Here is a 22,543-nt window from a genome sequence, read left to right as displayed (position 1 = left end):
CAGTGTCTGTCTGCTTGGGATGACATGCTTGACAAGCCACGCTGCTTAAGGGACGGCTTGCACCTGTCACCCTGGGATTCCGGATATTGGCTAAGGCTCTTGCCACCCCATAGTGCCTTTTTAGGCAAGGCTCAAATTCTAAACCTACCACCCTAGAAAACAAAACAGGAAGAAACTAAGGGTAATGCTGCTCAATGCCAGAAGTCTAAATCTCAAAATGCATGCACTCGAGGCCCTTCTCAGTATGGAGAACATCGATGTCTGTGCTGTGACTGAAACCTGGTTCAAGGCTCCTGAGAGCACCCGGCACTATCCGGTTTTACCTCATATCATGCGTTCCAGCCCCAAAACCCAGACCATACCACAAAAGGAGGGTGTATCCATATTCATCAAGGATACCCACACCTCCAGGTTGGTGGCTACGCACAAAGCATCGGAAACCATCCAGGTGCAATTAACCATAGGCAAAACTGCTCTACAATTTGTAGCATGCTACAGGCCACCCTCTCAAACTCAGGAACCCACACAGCCTTCTTGAAGACACTGGCGAGTATAAATGTATCACCAAACACCATCATATTGGGTGACTTCAACTACCCGAATATAGACTGGGAACATTACTCAAGCCCCAACTTTCTAGCCCAAAGGTTCCTGGAGTTCATAAATTCAAATGCCATGGAACAACTAGTCACCGTCCCACAAGAGAAGAAAATATACTAGATCTCATCATCACAAACATGGGGACAAAATGCTCCACACCGAAGTATATCCTCTTTGGTGAGATCAGATCATAAACTAATCTCACTAGAAATCCACATCCCCCCACCCCAAACAAAAAGACCACAGTGAAGAACTTCTCTAAAGCAAACTTCACACTACTCAAGACAGGTGTGGTATCCTTCAAGGCCCCGAGCCAATGGAAACCACAACCCAAGCTGTGGAAGCCCTTACAAATGCCTTCTATGAACACCTTCAGGACTGCATGGATCAGGCAATCCCAAATAAAACCAAGACTCTTTCCACCAAGGGCAAACGTCCAGTCTGGTGGACCCCAGCCATAAACAAACTTTACAATAAGAGGAGAAAGCTATTACATGATAGAGCAAAATCCCAAAAAGGGAAGGCATCTTTGATCAGTACTAGCAAGAAACTACGATCCTCATAAAATCATCAAAGGCCAACTTTGAGAAAAAAATTGCCATAGATTCAAAAGACAATCATAAGGCCTTCTTCAGCTATGTCAGAAACCTGGGTGGAAACTCCCAGACATGCTCAGAATTAGTCCAAAATGATACAAAAATCACTGAGCCCACAGACATTGCCAACATACTGGCAGACAGGTTCAGCGCAAACTTCACCCCTCTCCCCAAAAGAGAGATAACTATCCCAACAGAGTGTAGCCTCCCAGACATCTCAAATGCGCAGGTGAAAGCTGCTCTCTCTAAAGCTAAAAACACAGCATCAATGGGACCGGATGGTGTCCCCGGCTGTGTGCTACATGAACTTAATGAAGAACTAAACCCGCACATAAGGCAGCTGTTTAATCTTAGCCTTACCACAGGATATGTGCCCAAGGAGTGGCGTACGGCAACTGTGGTCCCACTCCACAAAGGTGGTGCCTCTACGGACCCTGGTAATTACCGCCCCATAAGCTTAACAAGCCTGGTCTGCAAAGCTATGGAGAGGATCATAATGGAACTCATAAACAAGGACATAGGGGACTTGCAGACCTTGGACCCAACCCAGTTTGGCTTTGTCAATGGCAGATCTTGCCTTTTGAACCTGGTCGACTTCTTCAAAACAGTTACCAAGGCCATTGATGAGGGAAAGGCAGTCCATACAGCCTACCTTGACCTTGCAAAAGCTTTCGACACAATACCCCACTCGGGTATCATAGAGAAACTTACCAGCTTAAATGTAAACCCATATGTCACAATATGGGTTGCAAACTGGCTAAAGGACAGAACCCACAGGGTTAGAGTTGCTGGAGCCATGTCAGACTCCAAGCCGGTTACAAGTGGTGTCCCACAGGGCTCAGTCCTTGGCCCCCTATTGTTCAGCATCTACTTCTCAGAAGTACAGGCAAACATAGGAGGACTATGGCTGACAAAGTTTGCGGATGACTGCAAACTGGGTGCCATAGTGGATAGTACATCAGACACAGATATCTTTCAGAGGGGTCTCACGGAAACTGATAGCTGGTGCCAGAGCCATGGTCTGAAGTTAAACGCAAAAAAGTGTATAGTCATACCCTTCGGGAAAAACAAGGTAACCCCAAGCTACCATATAGGTGGCAACCCACTAAGCACAGAAGAGGTTATCAGGGACCTGGGTACCCAGGTTGACAGTGGCCTCTCGTTTGACACTCACGTTGCTAAAGTGGTTCGAAAGACCTTCTACATTGCCCATCTGATCATGAAGGGATTCACATCCAGATCAAGTGAGGTCATTGTTCCCCTGTACTCTTCACTTATCAGACCAATGATCGAGTACAATGCCCCATTCAGGATGTATCTCACCCGACACCTTCAGCAATTGGAAAGACCCCAAAAGTTCCTCACCAAAAGGATAAAAGGACTCCAAAACCTGTCATATACTGCCAGACTGAAGAAACTCCAACTCTATTCAGTTGCATACCATCTGCTCAGAGGTGACCTGTGCCCGACATACAAGGCCATGACCAACCCGGAATTAATGGACATGCTCCACCTCAAAAAATCCAAATCCACCAGAACCACTAGAGCAAGTAACTTAAACCTTAGCACGGATATAAATAGGACGTGCTGGAGGGATAGATTTATCACCCAGAGACTCCCCATGCTGTGGAATAAAATCCCGGTCCATGTGAGGCAGAGCACCTCGCTGGCTCTGTTCAAGAGAAATCTTGACCGGTGGATGGGAGATCGTAGGTTTACCCCGGGAATCATCTCTGTGTCACTGCTGGACAGAGGCACAACAAACTAATGGGCACATTATTTCTAACATAAGGGATGGCGTAAGCCACATAACTTTGGGCTAGGCTTATAAATGCCTTAGGGTAGATAGCCTAGTATAAACCTATGAACCTATGAACCTATAAGGGTCATACCAGCCTGGGCTACATGATCAGAGAGCTCCTCTATGTCTCTTTTCATGTAGTCCAGGGAGGTACATCTCAAGTTGTTTACACCAATGGACAATGACAGAGTCGTATTTGTACTTGATGTGTAGTGACCTGAGTGCTTGAGTTATGTGGCAGATCCTGGCACCCAACAGGCAACTTACAGTGACCTTCTCTTTGTTCAGTCTGGTGAGTGAGACGTCAGTGTGCCTGATGATAGAGTCACCTATTACTAATGTATTAGGGGTGTTGTTTGGCCTTAAGGGCTGTGACTGTTTCCGACTCAGCAAAGCTCCTCGTGGTCCTGCAGAGTGGTGCAAGCAGCAGAGTGATGAAAAAGAGTGACTGTTACCAGATAAAGTATCTTTTACTGCCTTTAAATTAGCGACTGCTTATTCTCGCTGAAAAGCGAGTTTGTAACTGCTGTACTACTTTAAAAAGCTTGTTATTGCATTTTTGCTTACCTGCACTTTGAAAGTTGTTTTTGTGTTTAATTTAACTGTTTTAGGCTGCCCACTCAAGTGTGCTAGCCTGTGCAAAGCATTTACTGTGTTTTTCTGTTAATATCTGCTACTGTTTCAAAAAAAAAAAAACAAAAAAAATATCCTTGTTTCCCGCCTTTTCTGAGCTAGAATAGTCCTGAGTTCAGGTTTTGCTGAATTCTGGGCTTTGGTATAAGTTCCTGTGTTGCCCATATCCTTACTTGGATAGGAGAAAGCTTCTCTGTTCACCAGTGAGACTGGGGTGCTTTGAGTAGCGTATCTGTCCCTGGAGGACTGGTCTCAGCCCAGAAACTAGTTGATTATTGGCCGTTTTGGACTAATTCCTAGCTCTTTCAAGTTCCCTGCCTTAAAACCCACTTTTGCGTGGTGTTACACTTGTTTCCGACTCAGCACAGCTCCTGATAGAAGCCATGAGAGTATGGATTCGAAGATGGGAATGTTATTACCTGGTGGGATATAGACAGCAGCTAAGGCAAATTTCTTTTGTGGGTTAAGGTGACAGTTTAGGGCAAGTAGTTCAGTGGGGTGGAAATTTGCATGGGTTTTGGGTGGGGGGATAGACTGAGGTGCTCAGAGTACATAATGGTGACATCACCACCTTTCCTAACCATTCTGCCTTGCCAGTTGATAGTGTAATGGTGGTGGATTTCATAGTTTGAGATGTGAAGCTTTAACCATGTTTCAGATAGGGTTAGGATGTGTGAGGAATGGAGGGTAATCCAGGAGTGTAGTTCTGTGGTTTTATTCGGGAGGCTCTGTATGTTATGTGAGTCTATACTAAGACATTTTGGATTTTGGGGGAGACTGGTGAGACTGGTGGCTGTTGGTATGGTGGAGGAAGTTGTAGGAGAAGCAGGACCAGGATTGGCATGGATATCCTCATCAGTTAAAAGTGTGTTTGGGAGCAGGAGTGCTTTGGAGTGGCACTGGTAGTGGTTGTGATATAAGTATTTTAGCTTTAGTGTAGGTAGTAAGGCAGTGTGTGCTAAGACGTTGTGTTTGTGAAGTTGGGTAGGGGAGATGCTGAATAGAGTTGGTGAGATAGAGCATATGTAGGATGATTCTTTTAGTTGAATGGACAGTGTAATAACAGTTGAAGTTTGGAAGTGGTGGAGTTGTGATTGGTAAGAGGTGAGTGAAATGATGAAGTAAAATAAAGCGGACAGGAGGTAGATTATAACCCCAGTATAAGTTATCATTGTAAGAAACAGCAGTGATCTGATTAGACGTAGTGTAAAGGGAAAAGAGTGGGGCTGTGTGAGGCCAGGGAGCAGGGACAGGGTAACTGGATATTTTCATATTATGTCTAGTTTGATACAATTATTTAAACTGTAGACGCTTTTGTATTATTTTTAAAGACTGTAAAATTATTGTTCTTAAAATGTTTTGTAACACTTTGGAGCTTTTCTCTCCGGGCCTCCACAGAAAATGGGCTCCTACCCAGTCGGACGTTCACAGTAATCAAATCCATCCATCTACAAACCCTTTTTCCCATTTTTGCCCAAGGGATTGGGGTGTCACTGCAACAGTGATAAACACACAGAGCCAAGGTTTAAATAAATAAATAAATAAATATTCAGAACATTACTTCCAGAAATGTAACCCTGATTAGGACATGCCATTCATGGTTGTTGAAGCACAGGGCACCCTTTATACAGCATATAAATGCACTGTTTTAAGCAGCTAGTTTTATCAAAAAAGATAACTGCTAATCACTTAGGTCAAACAGGAGACAATCTGAATGTAATAAACATGTATTCTGTTGCTGTAGAGGAAACAGATGGTTCAAAATATGAATAGTAAGTTAGAATCCTGCTGGTGTCAATTCTGGTCATTTTGCAGAAGTGAAATTCCCTTAATATATTCCATTAACAAGATTATATTCATACTCCAAGCTATTAGCCTAGTACCTGCCTATGAACCTATGAACTAGAGTTCTGATCATAGTATTAGTATGTATAACTGTTTGTTTAAATGTAACGTAATACATCTTTTAATTATTTTCTGATTAAACAGCCCTGTGCTTAATTTAATAATGTAGTATATTAGTACAGTTTTAATTTTATAAGAAGTCTTAAGGTTTAAGAGAAGAACTTTACTAAATGCAACATCATGCAGAATGTCATTTTCACAGTAGGAGTTTGTGAAGAAGTATGTGCAACAACATACTAATTTTCTGTACTTTCAGAACAACAGAGCTACAATGTAAATTTACTGTTTTCAGCACAGAAATATGTGCTCCTTTTTGTTTTATGTAAAATGACTAAGATTTAGGTATGTCAATATTTAAAATAAATAAATACATGTGTTTTACTTGCAAATAAAAACAGTTAAAGACTGCTAGCATGGACGTTGGGAAAGACTTTTCATTCCCACTACAAATATATTATATAAGACAACATTAAAATGTGTCCCTGCAAATGTTAACACAAACAAGTAAATTCTTAATATTAATACGACACCAACATATCAAATTTAAACTGATTTTACTGTATATGACAATGTCTACCCATAAATATTTACTCTGTTGTTCATAATTAATCATTAAGTTCCAGTTCAAGGCTTTTTCAGTGTTAAAAAGTAATGTCCCAATTGTCCACTAATTTGATTGACAAATGGGCATTTATTTTGCTACACAGCAAACGGAACATAAACAGTCGTCTGCTGTCATGTTTAGAAAGAGAAGGTCATTCTGACAATAACATTTGTTTATGGTATAAAATAAAACACTAGATTTTATATGACTAAATGGTACTGGAACACTGGATGGGTAAGACCATGTGAAATGGGAAATGTGACAAATGTGCTAAGCTGAGGCCAGGCATCTGCACATTAAAATCAAGGACAGCACTTTTATATTCATTTCTTAGCAGGATGCTTGTATGCCTTGAAGGGTGTTGATGCTGTACACCATTGCTACACCACTGTTACTAGTCCTCATGAATTTTACGTCAGATTTACATAATAGCAATATAAACAGTTATAATCATATGCACAAATAATATGGACTCAAGTAATAAACTCTGCATTCCCAGATTTATTAGCATTCCTGAGTAATAAACTGTGTGAGGCCGTTCCTGTAATGCCATATACTGTAAAGCAAAAAATCTGCATTCTCTATGTATTTACAGAATAAATAAATCAACTGCTTTGTCTAAAAACGGGTGTTCATTAATGTACATTATTTACAGATACATATTCACACTGTGCAGAAGAAACATCGTGTCAAATTATAATGCACATCATGTATTGACCAAGGTTATTCCATTAACAAGTCTTTGAAAAAATCAAGAAAACATAAATAAATAAAATAAAATAAAGATAGAAGCTATTCAAGGAAAAACCTCACCTGGACCAATTAGTAGTGAACATTAAAATGAATAAAGTGACGGGGCAATATATGTGCCCTCATTTCGTTACGGATACTGCATTATTACTCTTATTATTGTATTATTACTGTTACTATTATTATTATTAGTGAATCTTTAGTGCTGTGTCCGTTCATAACTGTATTATGCACAGCCAGTCAGCAGATGTCTGAGGAAATTGTGCTCGAAGATGCGCAGCAAGTCCAAAGCATTCATTGGGATATTGCAAAAGTAAGTCAGCTGTCAGGGTTAGTATCACTATGTAATGGTTTTTATGCTCACAGATTTTATTATTTATTTTTTTCAATTCTCACTGTTTAAGCATTTTGTAACAGAAATTGAAGTAATACAGGGAGTTAAAAATGTTGAAGGGGTGTAGCAAATTGAAATTCTTGCAGCATTCTAAAAAATAAAAGTAAACTAATTCATGCAGCACTATAAATAAATAAACTAAATAAATAAATAAATGCATCCGTTTTAATGAAGAGAACAGACTACCATCTGTTTAGAATGACTGTATAATCCACAGCACTCTGGATATTGAATGTTTTACCAGTTTTGCAGGATTGTTTATGACTGCTTATTAATGAACATCCAACGTTACTTAACAGGAAGGTAAAACTTCATTCCCAGAGTCATGTCCGGCTATTAAACCAGCCCTGCTATTATGTACATTCATCCCGGAGAGTCTGTCCAACAGTATGAGAAGGAGCTGCTTCCCCACCAGTTGTTCCTGCGTCCCCGTGAATCAGCGGGGGGTACCTCCAGCACTGCCCCGGTTACTGCCCGCATTTCCTCCCTCTGCAGCCCTGGCTGGGATTCTAGCAGATAACAGACAAGCCAACACGATGCCAACCACCTGCACCACTGCCAGTCCCAGGGCACCAGTGGCGATGTAGAACATGTTGTCGTTGACAAAGTCGAATATCTTCTTGAAGCAGCCATCCTGGTAAATGCCCCGGGCGTCTGGTGCCACTGGGCTGTGGGGGCATCCCTTACGCACAGTGCAGCAACTGATGGGCACTGAACCGTTCTGCAGCTGTTCCCCGGACCAGGGCGAGGAAAACCAATCCGTGTAACTGTCCACCCCACAGCAGTCCAGGGTGCGCTGGATGTCATCCAAGGCGTTCGCCTTCTCTTCATCCTCCCCATATGCCTGCACCGCTTCCCGCAGTCCGTTCTGAAAACCCTCCGCGATGTCCTTGCGGTAGAACAAGCCAGACAGCCCAGCTGATAGCCCTGCGATCAGGACTGCCATCTGAAACACGCCGTAGGTCTTGAGAAGGCATTTGTGTTCTGTGGCAGCACTAAAGCAGCCCAGGAAGCCCCAAATGATAACAGCCGCTCCTGTTGCTAGCAGGATAAAGGGTGTGTTAGGGTAATCGTTGGTAGATAGCACTAAGTAATTGCCCAGAGAAATTTTAGCCCAAATGCCGACCGTGAACATAGCCAGTCCCGCAACCCAAAATACAAAGCTGAAAACCATCAGCAAGAGCTTTAGTAGAGCCATTGCACCTCTGCTGATGGCCACTGCCCGATACTGGCACGTATCCCAGCCTAGGACTTGGTAGCTGTTGTAGCCAGTGTGGGATATATCTGAAGCTAAAGACGCTTCTCGGAACCGAACCGACTGCTGCACACCAGCTTCCCGTAGAAAAGCTGGACTACATTGGACTGGGATGCTCTCAGAATAAGCAGGGAGTTGGCACACACTCAGCTCAGCTATGGACTTTCTTTGGGCATAACGCCCGGGGAAAGACTTTGCGCAGACTGACACCCTTGGTGAAGACGACCTCCTACCTCCCCCGTCACATATCAACTCCAGGGAATCCTGCCTCCCAACTAGATTCACTTTTGACAAAGCATCACACGGCAGTTCTCCAGTCATGGTCTTTTTCTTTGCCTTTGTTCCTAGGGTAGGTTATAAATCCTCATTTTCCTCTGACTGACATGAAATCATTTTAGCATGAAATGGCGCGTAAAAGAGCAGCAGGTCTGTTATTTACTATCAGCACAGGCTCACTGCTAGCCTCTGTTTCCTGCTTTCCGCTGCTCGGTAAACCCATTCTTGGGGCGGGGGTGGGGGAGTTAGGGGCCTCTGATCAATGAGTCTGTTAAAAAAATCTGCCACACAAGCCTGTAAGCGAAAGAAGTGTTTGATGATAACATCCAAGGACTGGGAGAAGCCAGACACTATACTGTAAAAAGTTGTAAATATACCTGCACAAAGCAGTGCATGATCCCCAAAATAAGCCCTCCTTGTGTCAAGCTGCTGTTACATAAATATATAAAAATGCAGGTTACATTCAGTGATGGAAGATACAAACTGAAGCCTTTTAATGCTTCCCATCTGCACTGCTGCTGCAACAAATAGCAAAGTGCAATGCCTGAGTGGTCAGGAGTAAACACTTTGTAGGCCATCCCTGCTAGATTTATAGGGTAATAAACTGAGCTTAGCTCATTAGATTGATTGTTCTGACTCTTTTGAGCTGCATTCTGAGGGAGGAAGGGTTCTGCAGATAGGGAGTCAGAGATTTGCTTTACAGAGACTGCATTCTTCACATAAACTATTACCTGCACACTCCTGTTTTCCTGAATATTATCTTTATTTTTTGAACTGTCTGAATAAGAAGAGTTTGCTTATAAGACATTGTGGAGAGTAGAGGTGCGATTTAAGGATGCAAACTGTATCCCACACCCCTATGACAATCATTTGGAATCCAATCATTAAGTTTGCCTGATCCCTCATGTAATCTTGTATGATATTATCTGTATATAGATAAGTAGAGACCCCAGGACTATGTTCCATTTGTTTAATTCCCTCTGTATGAGGCAGAGTGAGACAATAATTCATTAACAGCTAACTCCAGCAGGAGCTGTAAAAGTCAGTGAATGTAATTCAGTCTTTAGAACTGTATTTTACTCCCTCTGCTTGTCATGGCACTCTTTATGATTAACATTTAAGTGTTATCCTTCTGTTCCTTCCTGCATCATGACTTTTTAGACGTTTTGGTCATAATGCTGTTTGTAGGCAAACTGCCCATCTTCCTGTGGACTGTTAAAAGTGCACTTACACATTCCATTGACATACCTTTCTATATAGAACCAGCTGCTTTCTGTGATCAGGAAGACATTCTGGGCTTCTTCACCATATTTTGTCACCATCCATGGATTCATGCCCCTCTTTTTGCTATTCTGACACACTAACATGTTAATACTATCACCTCCCTGCAGTCCACAACACAGCCATTATACAAATGAATGAAAATAAAATACTTAGGATCATAGGAGGTTACTAGGCTATTGGCCTTGAGGCCCTTATAAGCCTATCCAAAAGTTTAGCCCATGTTTAGACAAATCAGTACCTGAAGCCCCTGTCGAGCAGGGACACAGTTGGAATCCCAGGGGTATATTTTCTGTTTCCCATCCAGTTATCCAGGTTACGCTTAAAAAGGGGTAAAGAGGTACTCTGCTTGATGTGAAGGAGTCTATTCCCTAGATAGGGGTGTCTTTGGGACACAAATCTGTCCCACCGACAAGTCTTGTTGATGTCACAGAACAGGTTGAGGCTGAGTGTGCAGGTTACTTGAGTGGAGCTTGACTTGCGAATATGCAGCAGTCCCATCAAGGTGGGGTCCGTGATTGCCTTGTAAGCCAGACAGAGGTCACCTCTGAGGAGTCCATATGAAACAGAGTAGAGGGATAGGGCTTTTAGCCTATCTGTGTATGGTAGATATTTGAGGCCCTGGATTCTCCTGGTGAGGAACCTCTGTGGTCTCTCCAGCTGCTGCATGTGCTTTGCAAGGTACATGCCAAAAGGGGTGTTGTACTCAATAATGGGCCCTATAAGGGAAGAATACAAAGATGTTATAACCTCCTTCTCCCTGGATGAGATACCCTTACTTATGAGGTGGGCCATGTAGAAGGCTTTTCATACAACGGAAGCAACATGGTGGTCAAAAGTCAGGTTGTTATCAACCTGGGTGCCCAAATCCCTCATGACTGATTGCGTGCTTAGGATGTTGTTATTAATGTGATAATTTGTGGGGACATTACTCTCCCCAAAGGGGATTATGATGCAATTTTTGGTATTCAGCTTGAGGCCATGTTTCTGGCACCAGTTATTTGTCTGAGTGAGATCCTCTTGGAGGATATCCACATCATTAGGGGAACTGATGACAGTACCCAGCTTGCAGTCATCTGCAAACTTGGTCAGCTATAGACCACTGGTTTTGGCCTGCACCATAGAAAAGTATATCCCAAATAACAGAGGCCCCAAAACCGAACCATGGGGGTACGTCACTTGTTACGGTTCCACTACTTGAGGTGGCCTCCCCTATTTTGACTACATGGGTTCTATCAGTGAGCCAGTTTGCTACCCATCTGGTAATATATGGATTGATGCCTAGTTGAGAGAGTTTATCTATTATGCCAGAGTGGGGAATAGTGTCAAAAGCTTTGGCCAGGTCAAGGTAGAAGGTGTGTACCATCTTCCACTCACCCATGGCTTTGGTGACTGTCTCAAAGAAGTCAACCAAATTTAGCAGACATGACCTCCCCTTGATGAAGCCAAACTGTATGGGATCAAGTGTTTGGAGGTTGCCAATGTCCTTGTTAATGAGGTCCATGATAATCCATTCCATGGCCTTGCAGATCAGGCTAGTTAGGCTGATGAGTCTATAATTTCCTGGATCAGTGGACGCTCCACCTTTGTGTAAAGGGATGACAGTGGCTGTCCTCCACTCAGCTAGGATGAACCCAGTACTCAGGCTTTGGTTAAATAGGGTGCCCAGTGGTACTGCAAGTTCCTGCCTGAGTTCATGCAGGATGCAGTCTGGGATGTTATTGGGTCCCATGGAGGCTGTATTTTTGCCTTTGAGAGAGCAGTGATGACCTGTTCCCTAGATATAAAGGGAAGGGAGCAGGTACTGGGGATGTCCTGATTTACTGATGGGGGGACAGAGGGGTAAAGTTTTCACTGAATCTGTCAGCCAGCAAGTTTGTTATATCTACAGCATTTGTATATGTGGTGTACTTGACCACCAGTTCTGAACAGATCTGGGTGCTTCCTTTGAGGTTGCAGACATATGTGAAGAAGGCCTTATGACTGTCTCTAATAGATGCGGCCAGTTTGGACTCAAAGTTTGCTTTTGAGGATTTCACTAGTGCTCTTATTTGCTTGTTCAGGCTAAGGAGACATTGCTTCCAATTGGGCACCTGCTCCTTCTTGGTCTTGGACAGTAATTTTTTTCCTTTTGTTATAGAGTTTATTTATTGCAGATGTCCACCAGACAGGTTTACTCTTCCTTGTGGAGGATGATTTAGTCCTGTTGGGTATTCCTGATTCTACACATCTCTAAAACTGCTTGTGTAGAGCTTTGGTGTAGTTTTGGATATTGGTGCCAGTTGCTACAAAGGGGAAAGGGGCTGTGAAGCTGTTTATACCATTCCTCAGTAGGCTGTAATCAGCTTTGGAGAAGTTTTTATGTCTGATCCTAGCTAGAGGAGAGGTGGGGGAGATGGTGAATTTGAAAGTGACCGCTTTGTGGTCAGATCTTACCAGGGAGGATGATACTATAGGGGATGCTGTAGTGGCTACTCATGTTGGTTAATACCAAGTCCAAGATATTATCAACTCTTGTGGGGGTATCAACTAGCTGTTCCAAGGCATTTGCATTGACAAAATTAAGGAATATATGGGCATTTGTGTTCTGGCATGAGTAGTTCTTCCAGTGTATGTTTAAGAAGTTAAAGTCACCCAGGATCAGGGTACAGGGTTTAATCTTGATATATTCAAACAGGTCCAAATACGCGGACTGGGCATCTTGAGTCAGATTTGGGGGATGGTAGATAGCTTTGATTTGAATAGGGGTCTTGTCAATGGTTAACTGCACCTAGAGTGTCTCCTGTGAGCCATACTGTTTGACCACCCTGGTGGTGTGTATGTCTTTAATGTATATTGAAACTCCACCTCCTTTGGCTTTACTACCCACAGTTTGGGGGTCTGAATTTATGATAGGATGAGTAACCAGGTAAGGCTGGGGTGCTCTCCACAGCTTTGAACTAGGTTTCTATGATTGCACAGATGTCAGCATTTTCCATGGTTAGGAATGCTTGCAATGAGTGCAGTTTCATGTTTAGAATTCTAGCATTTAGCAGCATGACCTTTAATTTGTGTTTTGTTGAAATTTTTATGTTGGTAGTTTTAGCCTCATCACTTTTCCTAAAAAAGGCACTATAGGTGAGGCAAGAACCATTGCCTGAAGCCTGAAGCTCAGGTGAGACAGATGCAGGCCATCTCTGGCAAAGCATTGTGGTGTGTCAATCATATCTTCCCAGGCTGTCAGGTACTGGATCCCCCTGGAATGACACCAGAAACTAAACCAGTTGTTAAAGTTAATCATTTTCTGTTTGTATTGAGGCATCATTCTGGGTGATGGAAGAATGCTGCTTAAGGCTAGAGGCATAGCTGCCTGGGACACATTCAGTGAGCTCAATCATGTGTCTCTTCATATAGTCCAGAGAGGTGCATTTCAAGTCATTCATGCCAACATGGACTATGTCGTAACAGTACCTGTTGTTGAGAGACTTGAGCGCGTATGTGATATGGCAGATTCTGGCACCTGACAGACCACTAACCATGATTTTCTCCTTATCCAGCCTGGTGAGAGGCACATCTGTGTGTCTCACAATGGAGTCTCCTATGACTAATATGTTGGGTTTATGGTGAAGCCTTAGTGGTTGTGAGGCACAGGTGTGTGGATTATGCATGGTATGTGGTGTGGAGGGCTGTGGAGATTGCATGCGTTTTTGCCTCGAAGGTCTCCTTTGTTTGGGTATGTTTATGTGGAGGGTTCTGCATATGTAAGTGTGTGTTGTGTAGGTGTGGGTGGTATCTGAGGTGTAGTGATTGTGTTGACAACCTTTTTGGTGCCAGATATACTGGCTTGAGGGGGAGAGAGCTTGGACTCTAGCTTCCTAATGTAATTGCATCTCTCACAAATTGTGTTCCTAGGTGGTAGTAGTAGATGGTTGTCCATGTACATGAGGCAGGTGGTACACTGTCTCAGGATGCCTACATCAACCAGACTGACAGGAGGTGTAGTCACTCACTGAAAAACAATGAATATTATGGTTTTGCAATGCAGACATACAAGCTATACTGAGTCCCTCCCTGTCATAATTCTGAGATGTAATCATGATGTCTTGAAGTGCTCTCCACACCATATCTACTTATATATACTAGAGATTTCCATACCACAAAGAAAAGGGAATACATCAAGACACAACTACTTTGGACTTAGTGTACAAGTCCATTTTTGCACATTCTGTCTGACTATGCCAGTATTCATACTTTTGAATTTGTAGTGGAAAACTGTCACTGTCCTCAATACGACTTTCAAACTTCTAAACGATAATTACTCTCTCTTTGATAAACACAATCAGGGTTTAAGAGCCTCGTGAAGCTCAAAAGCCATGAAAGTCTTTAACTCATGAGGTCTGTGTTTAGTTTACCACTGTGAAAAAGCCTTCTGTAGCACCAGGACATGGTTTCTGGAACTCCTTGCCAACTGTAATTTGCAATTAAAGCGATTTATCTATCTCCAAGAAAACAGTTTGAAGCTACACATTTAAATGAATGCAAGTGTTTATGCTTTAAAGACGTTGGTTGAGCTACTTCCTTTGAATCCTTCCCTACTGCACTACCTTACTGTGTTGAATCATTAATCAGATGGAATTTTAGATAAAATATTTCTTTTCATTTCGTGTAGGAGGTTGGCACCTGCATCACATACTAAATTGTGCATCGTATTGCATCAGGCCTTGTGCACATATATTAGCTTGGCATTTATTGTGCAATTATCTACTATAATTAATAACATTTGTGGTTTCTTTGTTGATAACTGTGCTTTAACAGCTAACATTGGTATGACCCACTGTATAAGATCCACCTCTACTGTTAATTTGTTCCTTGATATGTACTGCAGTATGGTCTTTTCCTATGCTACATTGCAGTAATGTATTCTCAACAATACGCTCCTCCTGTTGATGAATGTACCATGATATATACTTCTGTATAATTTTCCTATTTATATTGTGATTGCAGCACTGAATATGTGCCAATCTGTGTATTTAGTTTACAAATGTTAATCAAAAGCAAAAATAAACTAAATTGACATCATGTGTCAGATGTCACCTGAACTTGTAAATTCTGTACTTCTCTGGTACATGCTGTGATGCCCCTGCTCTGGCCCAGTAATCAAGGAGCCTCAGTCCTCACCACTAACACCAGTGAGGGACATGCACATTGGGAGGATGACAAGTACAGACACAGTAAAGTATAATTTCCCTTAAGAACACACAGATATCACAGTCAGTCTGGGGCTGGTTTCTCCCTCTCTCTCCAGATCCCCAATAAGACTCCCCACTGGCACAGCTATAGGATTAAGATCTCAGCTGAGTGGCCAAGCCAAAACCTCCAGCATCCTCTCTGTCCAACTGGTGCTTTGTGTCCCTGCCCAAGTAGCTGACACACACACACTTTGAGATTTGATTTATATACAAACACACAGACACTCCTGGGAAAGGCTGGCACAGGTTCACTAGCTATGCCTCCTTCTGCCCAGACTATAAGGTAGAAAGCACTGCCACCAACCACCCTTATCAGCTACTAATAAGGCCCTTCCCAAAGGGTGACCAATTCTACTGTGCAATGTTACTGTTATCCAAATGGTAAGTGTGACCAGAACTTTTAAGGCTGTTCCAAAGTGGCCTGTACAGTGTTATCAAATATATGCAAATACTCAAGAAGTATCTCTACACAAAACCAGACACAATTAAAAGCTTTACATATATTTAATAATAAATAATAAAAGCACAAGCCAATACTCATTAACTCAACACAGTGACAATAGATTTCAAAATCAGAGGAAATATTTTAAAACAATATTGCATAACAGTCTCACATAAATACAGAAAACATCTAGACTACTCTTGCTATATTCCTATATTTCTCTAAGAAATACTATGCCCTAATGTCTTCCTTACAGAGTCAGATGGATATAGATGAGAAGTGCTGAAGAGATGTTTACAGGTCCAGAACAAAACACAAAATGCACATTCTTTCTCTGTGACATAGTTCTTAAATTACTAAAAATATTCTGCTGGGTCATCTCAGATTACATAATTCTTGTCACCTCTGCTCTTAGTTTCCAGGCTAACAGGAACTTAAAATTTAACATGTCTCTGCTAAAAATACTTATCTCTCAGAAGGTTGCCTGGAACTGGGAATCATAAAACTGTTAAATACTATTACTCTTGAAACCTATAATTGTCTCAAACAATAGAAAGAATTTCCAGCTGCAGGCATTCTGTCTTCTAGTTCTGGTAAACTCACTTGTAAAACTTTTTACTTATTTTCTCAGAGTTTGCAAGTTAATTCTGTATGTCCCAACTTCTACCATGAAAACATATATTTGCACAGGCATATAGTCCATATACAGTTCTGCTCTTTTCCAGCAGGGTGCACTGTGGTTAACATTTTTGAAGCTCAGCACATTACATATAGTTTAATCATAACATATAGTTCTCTTGCATTTGTAAAACAAGCTTGTGGATCATATTAATATTTACAAATGACATAGCATTATTTACAAAATTCTAGCTAGCTGGCTGGCAGCCTTCACACCCCTCCCCCCTGAGAACTCAAGCTAGTTTTTCAAGTGATCCTTGAGAAATGTTGCTTGAGAGGGTTGAGTCTATCTGGGAATACGTTACCCCATTCCCTGTCTTCCTGTCTTGAGAGCCCATCTACGTTGGCATTGCTAACACCACTGCAGTGCTGCACTGTTATATCATATGCTTGCAGTCCTAGGCTCCACCTTAGCAACTTTGCATTTTGATGTAACCATGTTAGGGAGTTGTGATCTGTAACTACGGTGAATTTTCTTCCATACAGATAAGACTGAAGTTTCTGCAGTGCCCACACTATGGCTAGACATTCCTTTTCTACAGCTGCATACCATTCCTCCCTGGATTGGAGCCTACAACTGAGATAAACCACTAGGTGCTCTTCCCCCTCTGAAGAAATCTGGCTAAGTATAGCCCCCACCCCATGGTTTGAAACATCCACCTGCACAACACATTATTTGCTGTAATCTGGACTGGCTAACACAGGGGGTCATCCCAAAGCTTCTTTAAGCTTCTGGAATGCCTGCTCACATGCTGGGGTCCACACTACCGTATCTGGCCTGTTTTTCCTTGTCAAGTCTGTGATGGGAGCAGCTACTATAATTTGAGACAAACTTTCTGTAGTACCCTGCTATCCCTAAGAAATGCCCTGACCTGCTTTTTGGTAACAGGTGCAGGCCATGCCTGAATGGCTTCCACTTTGGTTGGTTTTGGCCTGATCTTACCACTCCCCACTCTATGTCCCAGGTAGGAGATCTCTGCCATACCCACCTGACATTTGCTAGGCATAATGGTCAACCCTGCCCTCTGTAGTCTGCCCAGCACCTCCCTGACATACTGACCAGGAATGGCTGTAGATGGCAATATATTCTAGGTAAGCAAGTGCAAAATCTCCTACTCCTGCTAGAATATGACCTACCAGCTTCTGGAAAGTTGCTGGGGCATTTTACATCCCAAAGGGCATCTTTGTGAACTCATACAAGCCAAAAGGAGTCATGAAGGCTGTCCTCTCTCCAGCACTGGGAGTCAAGGGCACCTGCCAGTAACCCTTGGTAAGATCAATGATGGCAAGATACTTAGCCCCACTCAGCTGCTCTAGGGCTTCATCTGTCCTAGGCATGGGGTAAGCATCTGTCTCTGTGTGACTATTTAATTTCCTGTAGTCTACAAAGAACCTGGTGCTGCCATCCTTGTTTGGTACCAGCACCACTGGGGAGACCCAGGGACTGCTGGACTCCTGAATTACCCTAGTCCTAACATCTCCTATATCTCCTCCGTCGGAGTCTGTTTGATTCTCTCAGGCACCATATAAGGGGCCTAACTAACAGGCATTTGGGGTCCTGTATCCACCTGGTGCTGCACCAGGTGAGTGCACCCTGGTTTCCCAATGAACATGTCCCCAATCTCCTGTAACACTGCTCAGATTTCTTGAACCTGGGTAAGAGGAAGCTGCTGGGACATTGCTACCCTTCCACTGAGGTGTCAGTCTGAGCCTCACTGAGGAGATCAGTCACCAGATCTCCCTCAGACTCCTCCTGCAATCAACTGCAAATACTCAGCACAAGGGCTTCCCTATCATGGTAAGGTTTCATCATGTTAACATGGTACAATTTGTGTCCCTGCCTCCTGCCTAGCAGTTCTACCATGTAGTTAACCTCACTGACCTTCCTTACCACCTTGTAAGATCCTTCCCAGGCTGCCTGCAGCTTGCTGTGTCTGACATGAATGAGAACCATTACCTGTTGTCCTACAACATACTCTGTAGCTTGAGCATTCCTGTCATACCAGAGATTTTTCTGCTGTTGGGCTTCTGCCAGGTCCTCCTGGGCCAAGTCCATGAGTTCCTTGAGTCTTGCCCTAGGCTTAGGACATATGCCACAACAAACTCCTCATGGGAGTCACACTCACCCTCCCACTCATCTCAAATTAAGTCTAGAAGTCCCCTCACCCTATGGCCATACAACAATTCAAAGGGTGAAAAACCTGTGGACTCATGGGGCACCTCTCTGTAAGCAAACAACAGATGGGGCAAATATTTGCCCCACTCCCTCTTACACTGGTCTGCAAATGCCTGTAGCATGGTCTTAAGTGTAGAGTTTAACCTCTCAACAAGATCATTAGTTTGGGTATGGTAGGGATGGTCTTTAGGTGCTTCACCCCACAGTGCTTCCACAGACAAGCCAACAGGTCTAACCTGAAATTGGCACCTCTGTCAGTCAGTATTTCTTTTGGGAAACCTACCCTGCTGAAAATCTCTAACAAAGCATTTGCCACCTTTTCTGCCTCAAAGGAGGACAGAGCCACTGCCTCAGGGTATCTCATAGCATCTACTACCACTAGGATATACTTTTTTCCTGTGGAACCTGGGCTACTCAGATGCTCCAAAATATCTATAGCTACCCTCTGAGATGACTTCTCAATCACAGGCAAAGGCATCAAAGGAGCTTTCACCATGTCTCCTGCCTTGCCTACCTTTTGGCACTGCTCACAGGTCCTGCAGTACCCTGTTACATCTCTGAAAATCCCAGGCCAGTAGAAGTTCTGCATAATATGACTCTTTGTATGTTTTATGCTCATATGACCTGCAAAGGGAATATCATGGGCTATGGCTAGAAGTGCCAGACGGTAGGGTCTAGGCACTACCAACTGCTGTATTCTCTCACACTTTTACCCTCCCTCAGGGGTCCACTCTCTATACAGTAACCCTTTGTCCCAGTATACACATTCCCCCTTCCCTTGAGAATTAGGTGCCTCACTAGCTACTTGTCTCTCAGGCCTTGTAATGTAGGTGCTGAGAGCTGAGCCTGTATCAGTTCTCTCTTTTTAGCCCTTCCCAGCTCCCCTTCCACAGGAAGTCTGGTATCCTCTGACAGCGGTGCCTCACTGTCAGCCTGGTTGCTACTACTCACCTCTGCCCTTGCAGTCACTCTGTCCAAAGGAACATCAGTACCCACAAGCAGCTGTGACTGACCTTCAGTCTCACTGTGACAGGGCAGCTCCCTCCCTGAAGTAACCACCTCACCAGCCCTGGCTGCAAGTATGCGGTCTATCTAGTTCTCCACCAAGCTACCAGACCCACATGCTTGTCTCCAGGCCTGACTGTGTGTAACTGTATGAACACACGGTACTGCATTATCAAAATCCTTCCCTATCAGGACATCTGCAGGATGGTAGTTTGGTACCCTTGTTGTCTCAAAACAACCTACTGTTGGCATTTTGTCATTCCCACTTACTGGTCTCCCACCTTTTTTCCCCACCTTGCCTCCTTGGACATATGTATGCTACATGGCCCCACTGGTTGCATTTAAAACATTTAACACTAGGTCCTGGACGTGTACCTGCTCTCCCTGACAAAGTTAACAAAAGAAATAAAACAGTTGTGATATGAACTCTGAATGTTCACTGCATGGCTGATTTAGAGTACAAAAACACCTTCAGTGACCACTGCACACAGGCTACAGGAATTCAATATCCACACCACTACAAGCCAATTAATATATGATGTGGCTAACTCACCACTATCAACCAATTAATATGTGATGTGGCTATCCCACCACTGCCAAACAATTAGTATGTGATACCCCTGCACTGGCCCAGTAATCAAAAAAGCCTTAATCCTTACCACTAACACCAGTGAGGGATGTGCACATTGGGAGGATGACAAGTACACACACACAGTAAAGTGCAATTCCCCTTAAGAGCACACACAGATCACAGTCAGTATGAGGCTGGTTTCTTCCTTTCTCCAGATTCCCGATAAGACTCCCCATTGGGACAGCTATAGGATTAAGATCTCAGCTGAGTTGTCAAGCCAAAACCTCCAACACTCTCTCTCTCTGTCTAAACAGTGCTTCGTGTCCCTGCCCAAGTAGCTGACACACACACACTTTGGGATCTGATTTATATACAAACACACATACACTCCTGGGGAAGGGTGGCACACGTTCACTAGCTATGCCCCCTTCTTTACAGACTATAAGGTAGAAAGTACTGCCACCAACCACCCTTATTAGCTACTAACAAGGCCCTTCCCACAGGGCGACCAATTCTACTGAGCAATGTTACTGTTATCCAAATAGTAAATGTGACCAGAACTTTTAAGGCTGTTCCAAAGTGGCCTGTAAAATGTTATCAAATACATGCAAGTACACTAAGAGCTTAAATATCTCTACACAAAACCAGACACAATAAAAAGGTTTAAATATATTTAAAAATAAATAATAAAAGCACAAGACAATACTCATTAACTCAACACAGTGACAACAGAGTTCATAATCACAGGAATATTTTAAAACAACATTGCAGAAAACATCTAGACTAATCTTGCTATATTCCTATCTATCTCTAAGAGAGATACTATGATCTAACACCTACTTACAGGGCCAGGCAGATGTAGATGAGAAATGCTGAAGAGATGTTTACAGGTCCAGAACAAAATGCATGTTCTTTCTCTCTGAGATAGTTCTTAAATTATTAAAAAAATATATATTTCTGCTGGGTCATCTCAGATTACATAATTCTTGTCACCTTTGCCCTTAGTTTCCAGGTTAACAGGAATTTAAAATTTAACATGTGTCTGTTAAAAATACTTATCTCTTAGAAGCTTGCCTGACAATGGAAATCATAAAACAATTTACACTTTTACATTTTAAACCTAGTAATTATCTCTGTCTCAAGCAATAGAAAGAATTTCCAGCTGCAGACATTCTGCCTTCTAGTTCTGGTAAACACACTTGTAAAACTTTTTACTTATTTTCTCAGAGTTTGCAAGTTAACTCTGTATGTCACAACGTCTACCATGAAAACATACATTTGCACAGGCATATTACAGTTGTGCTCTTCTCCAGCAGGGTTAGGTTCATAGGTTGGTACTGGGCTATCTGCCCGAAGGCATATATTAGCCCAGCCACATTGTGCGGTATTCATCGCCCCTTTAGTAGTTCCCTAGACCCTTGTACTAGCAGTTAGTACCCTTGGCCCCTATCTAGTAGTGCTGTTGGTGTGATCCCCGGTGCGAACTTTCAGTTACCCATCCACTCATCAAGGTTCCTCTTGAAGAGTGATAGTGAGGGGCTCTGTCTTATGTAGATCGGGACCCTGTTCCATAGTAAGGGAAGTCTCTGAGGAATCTATCCCTCCAGCATGTTCTATTCATTGTTGTGTTGAGGTTTATATCCCTAGAGCATGTAGCTCGAGTAGATTTGGTTTTGCTAAGATGGAGCATGTTCAACGATTCTGGGTTGGACATGGCTCTGTACGTTAGACAGAGATCGCCTCTGAGAAAGCAGTATGCAACAGAGAACAGTCTTAGCTTTTTCAATCGTGCTGCATAGGGCAACTGTTTGAGGCCAGTAATCCTCTTGGTTAGGTACCTTTGCGGTTTCTCCAGCTGCTGGAGATGTCTAGCCAAGTACATTCCAATTGGTGCATTGTACTCAATAATGGGTCTGATGAGGGAAGAGTAGAGGGGCACCATTACATCCTTAGATCTTGATGCGAACCCATTCGTGGTCAGATGGGTCACATAGAAGGATTTTCTAACCACTTTGGCAACATGGTTATCAAAGGAAATCTGACTATCTACTTGGGTCCCTTGATCCCTTATTTCTTCTTCAGATTTCAGGGGATTACCTCCTATGTTGTAGTTTGCGGTTACTCTGTTTTTTCCAAAGGGGATTACTACGCATTTTTTTTTGCATTTAGCTCGAGACCATGGCTTTGACACCATGCATCAGTCTCATTTAGGCCCTTCTGGAGGATCTCAATGTCGGCCGGAGACTCTATTATAACACCCAGTTTGCAGTCGTCCACAAACTTAGTCAGCCACAGCCCTTCCGTGCTTGCCTGTACTTCTGAGAAGTATATGCCAAACAGGAGGATGC

General features: G+C 43.0%; 1 protein-coding gene across 1 annotated transcript; it reads right to left on the bottom strand.

The window, feature by feature from the left end:
- Positions 1–6,620: 6,620 nt before the first annotated feature.
- LOC122815919 (tetraspanin-7-like) lies at positions 6,621–9,198 on the bottom strand. Its single transcript, XM_044088781.1, has one exon. It carries the CDS (start codon positions 8,857–8,859, stop codon positions 7,720–7,722), a length of 1,140 nt encoding a protein of 379 aa, XP_043944716.1. The 5' UTR covers positions 8,860–9,198; the 3' UTR covers positions 6,621–7,719.
- Positions 9,199–22,543: the final 13,345 nt, after the last annotated feature.

Source organism: Protopterus annectens, chromosome 11.part0 (genome assembly GCF_019279795.1).
Source record: "Protopterus annectens isolate FY-2018-M chromosome 11.part0, PAN1.0, whole genome shotgun sequence".
Taxonomy (NCBI): domain Eukaryota; kingdom Metazoa; phylum Chordata; order Ceratodontiformes; family Protopteridae; genus Protopterus; species Protopterus annectens.
This window is presented reverse-complemented; position numbering and strand designations above follow the sequence as displayed.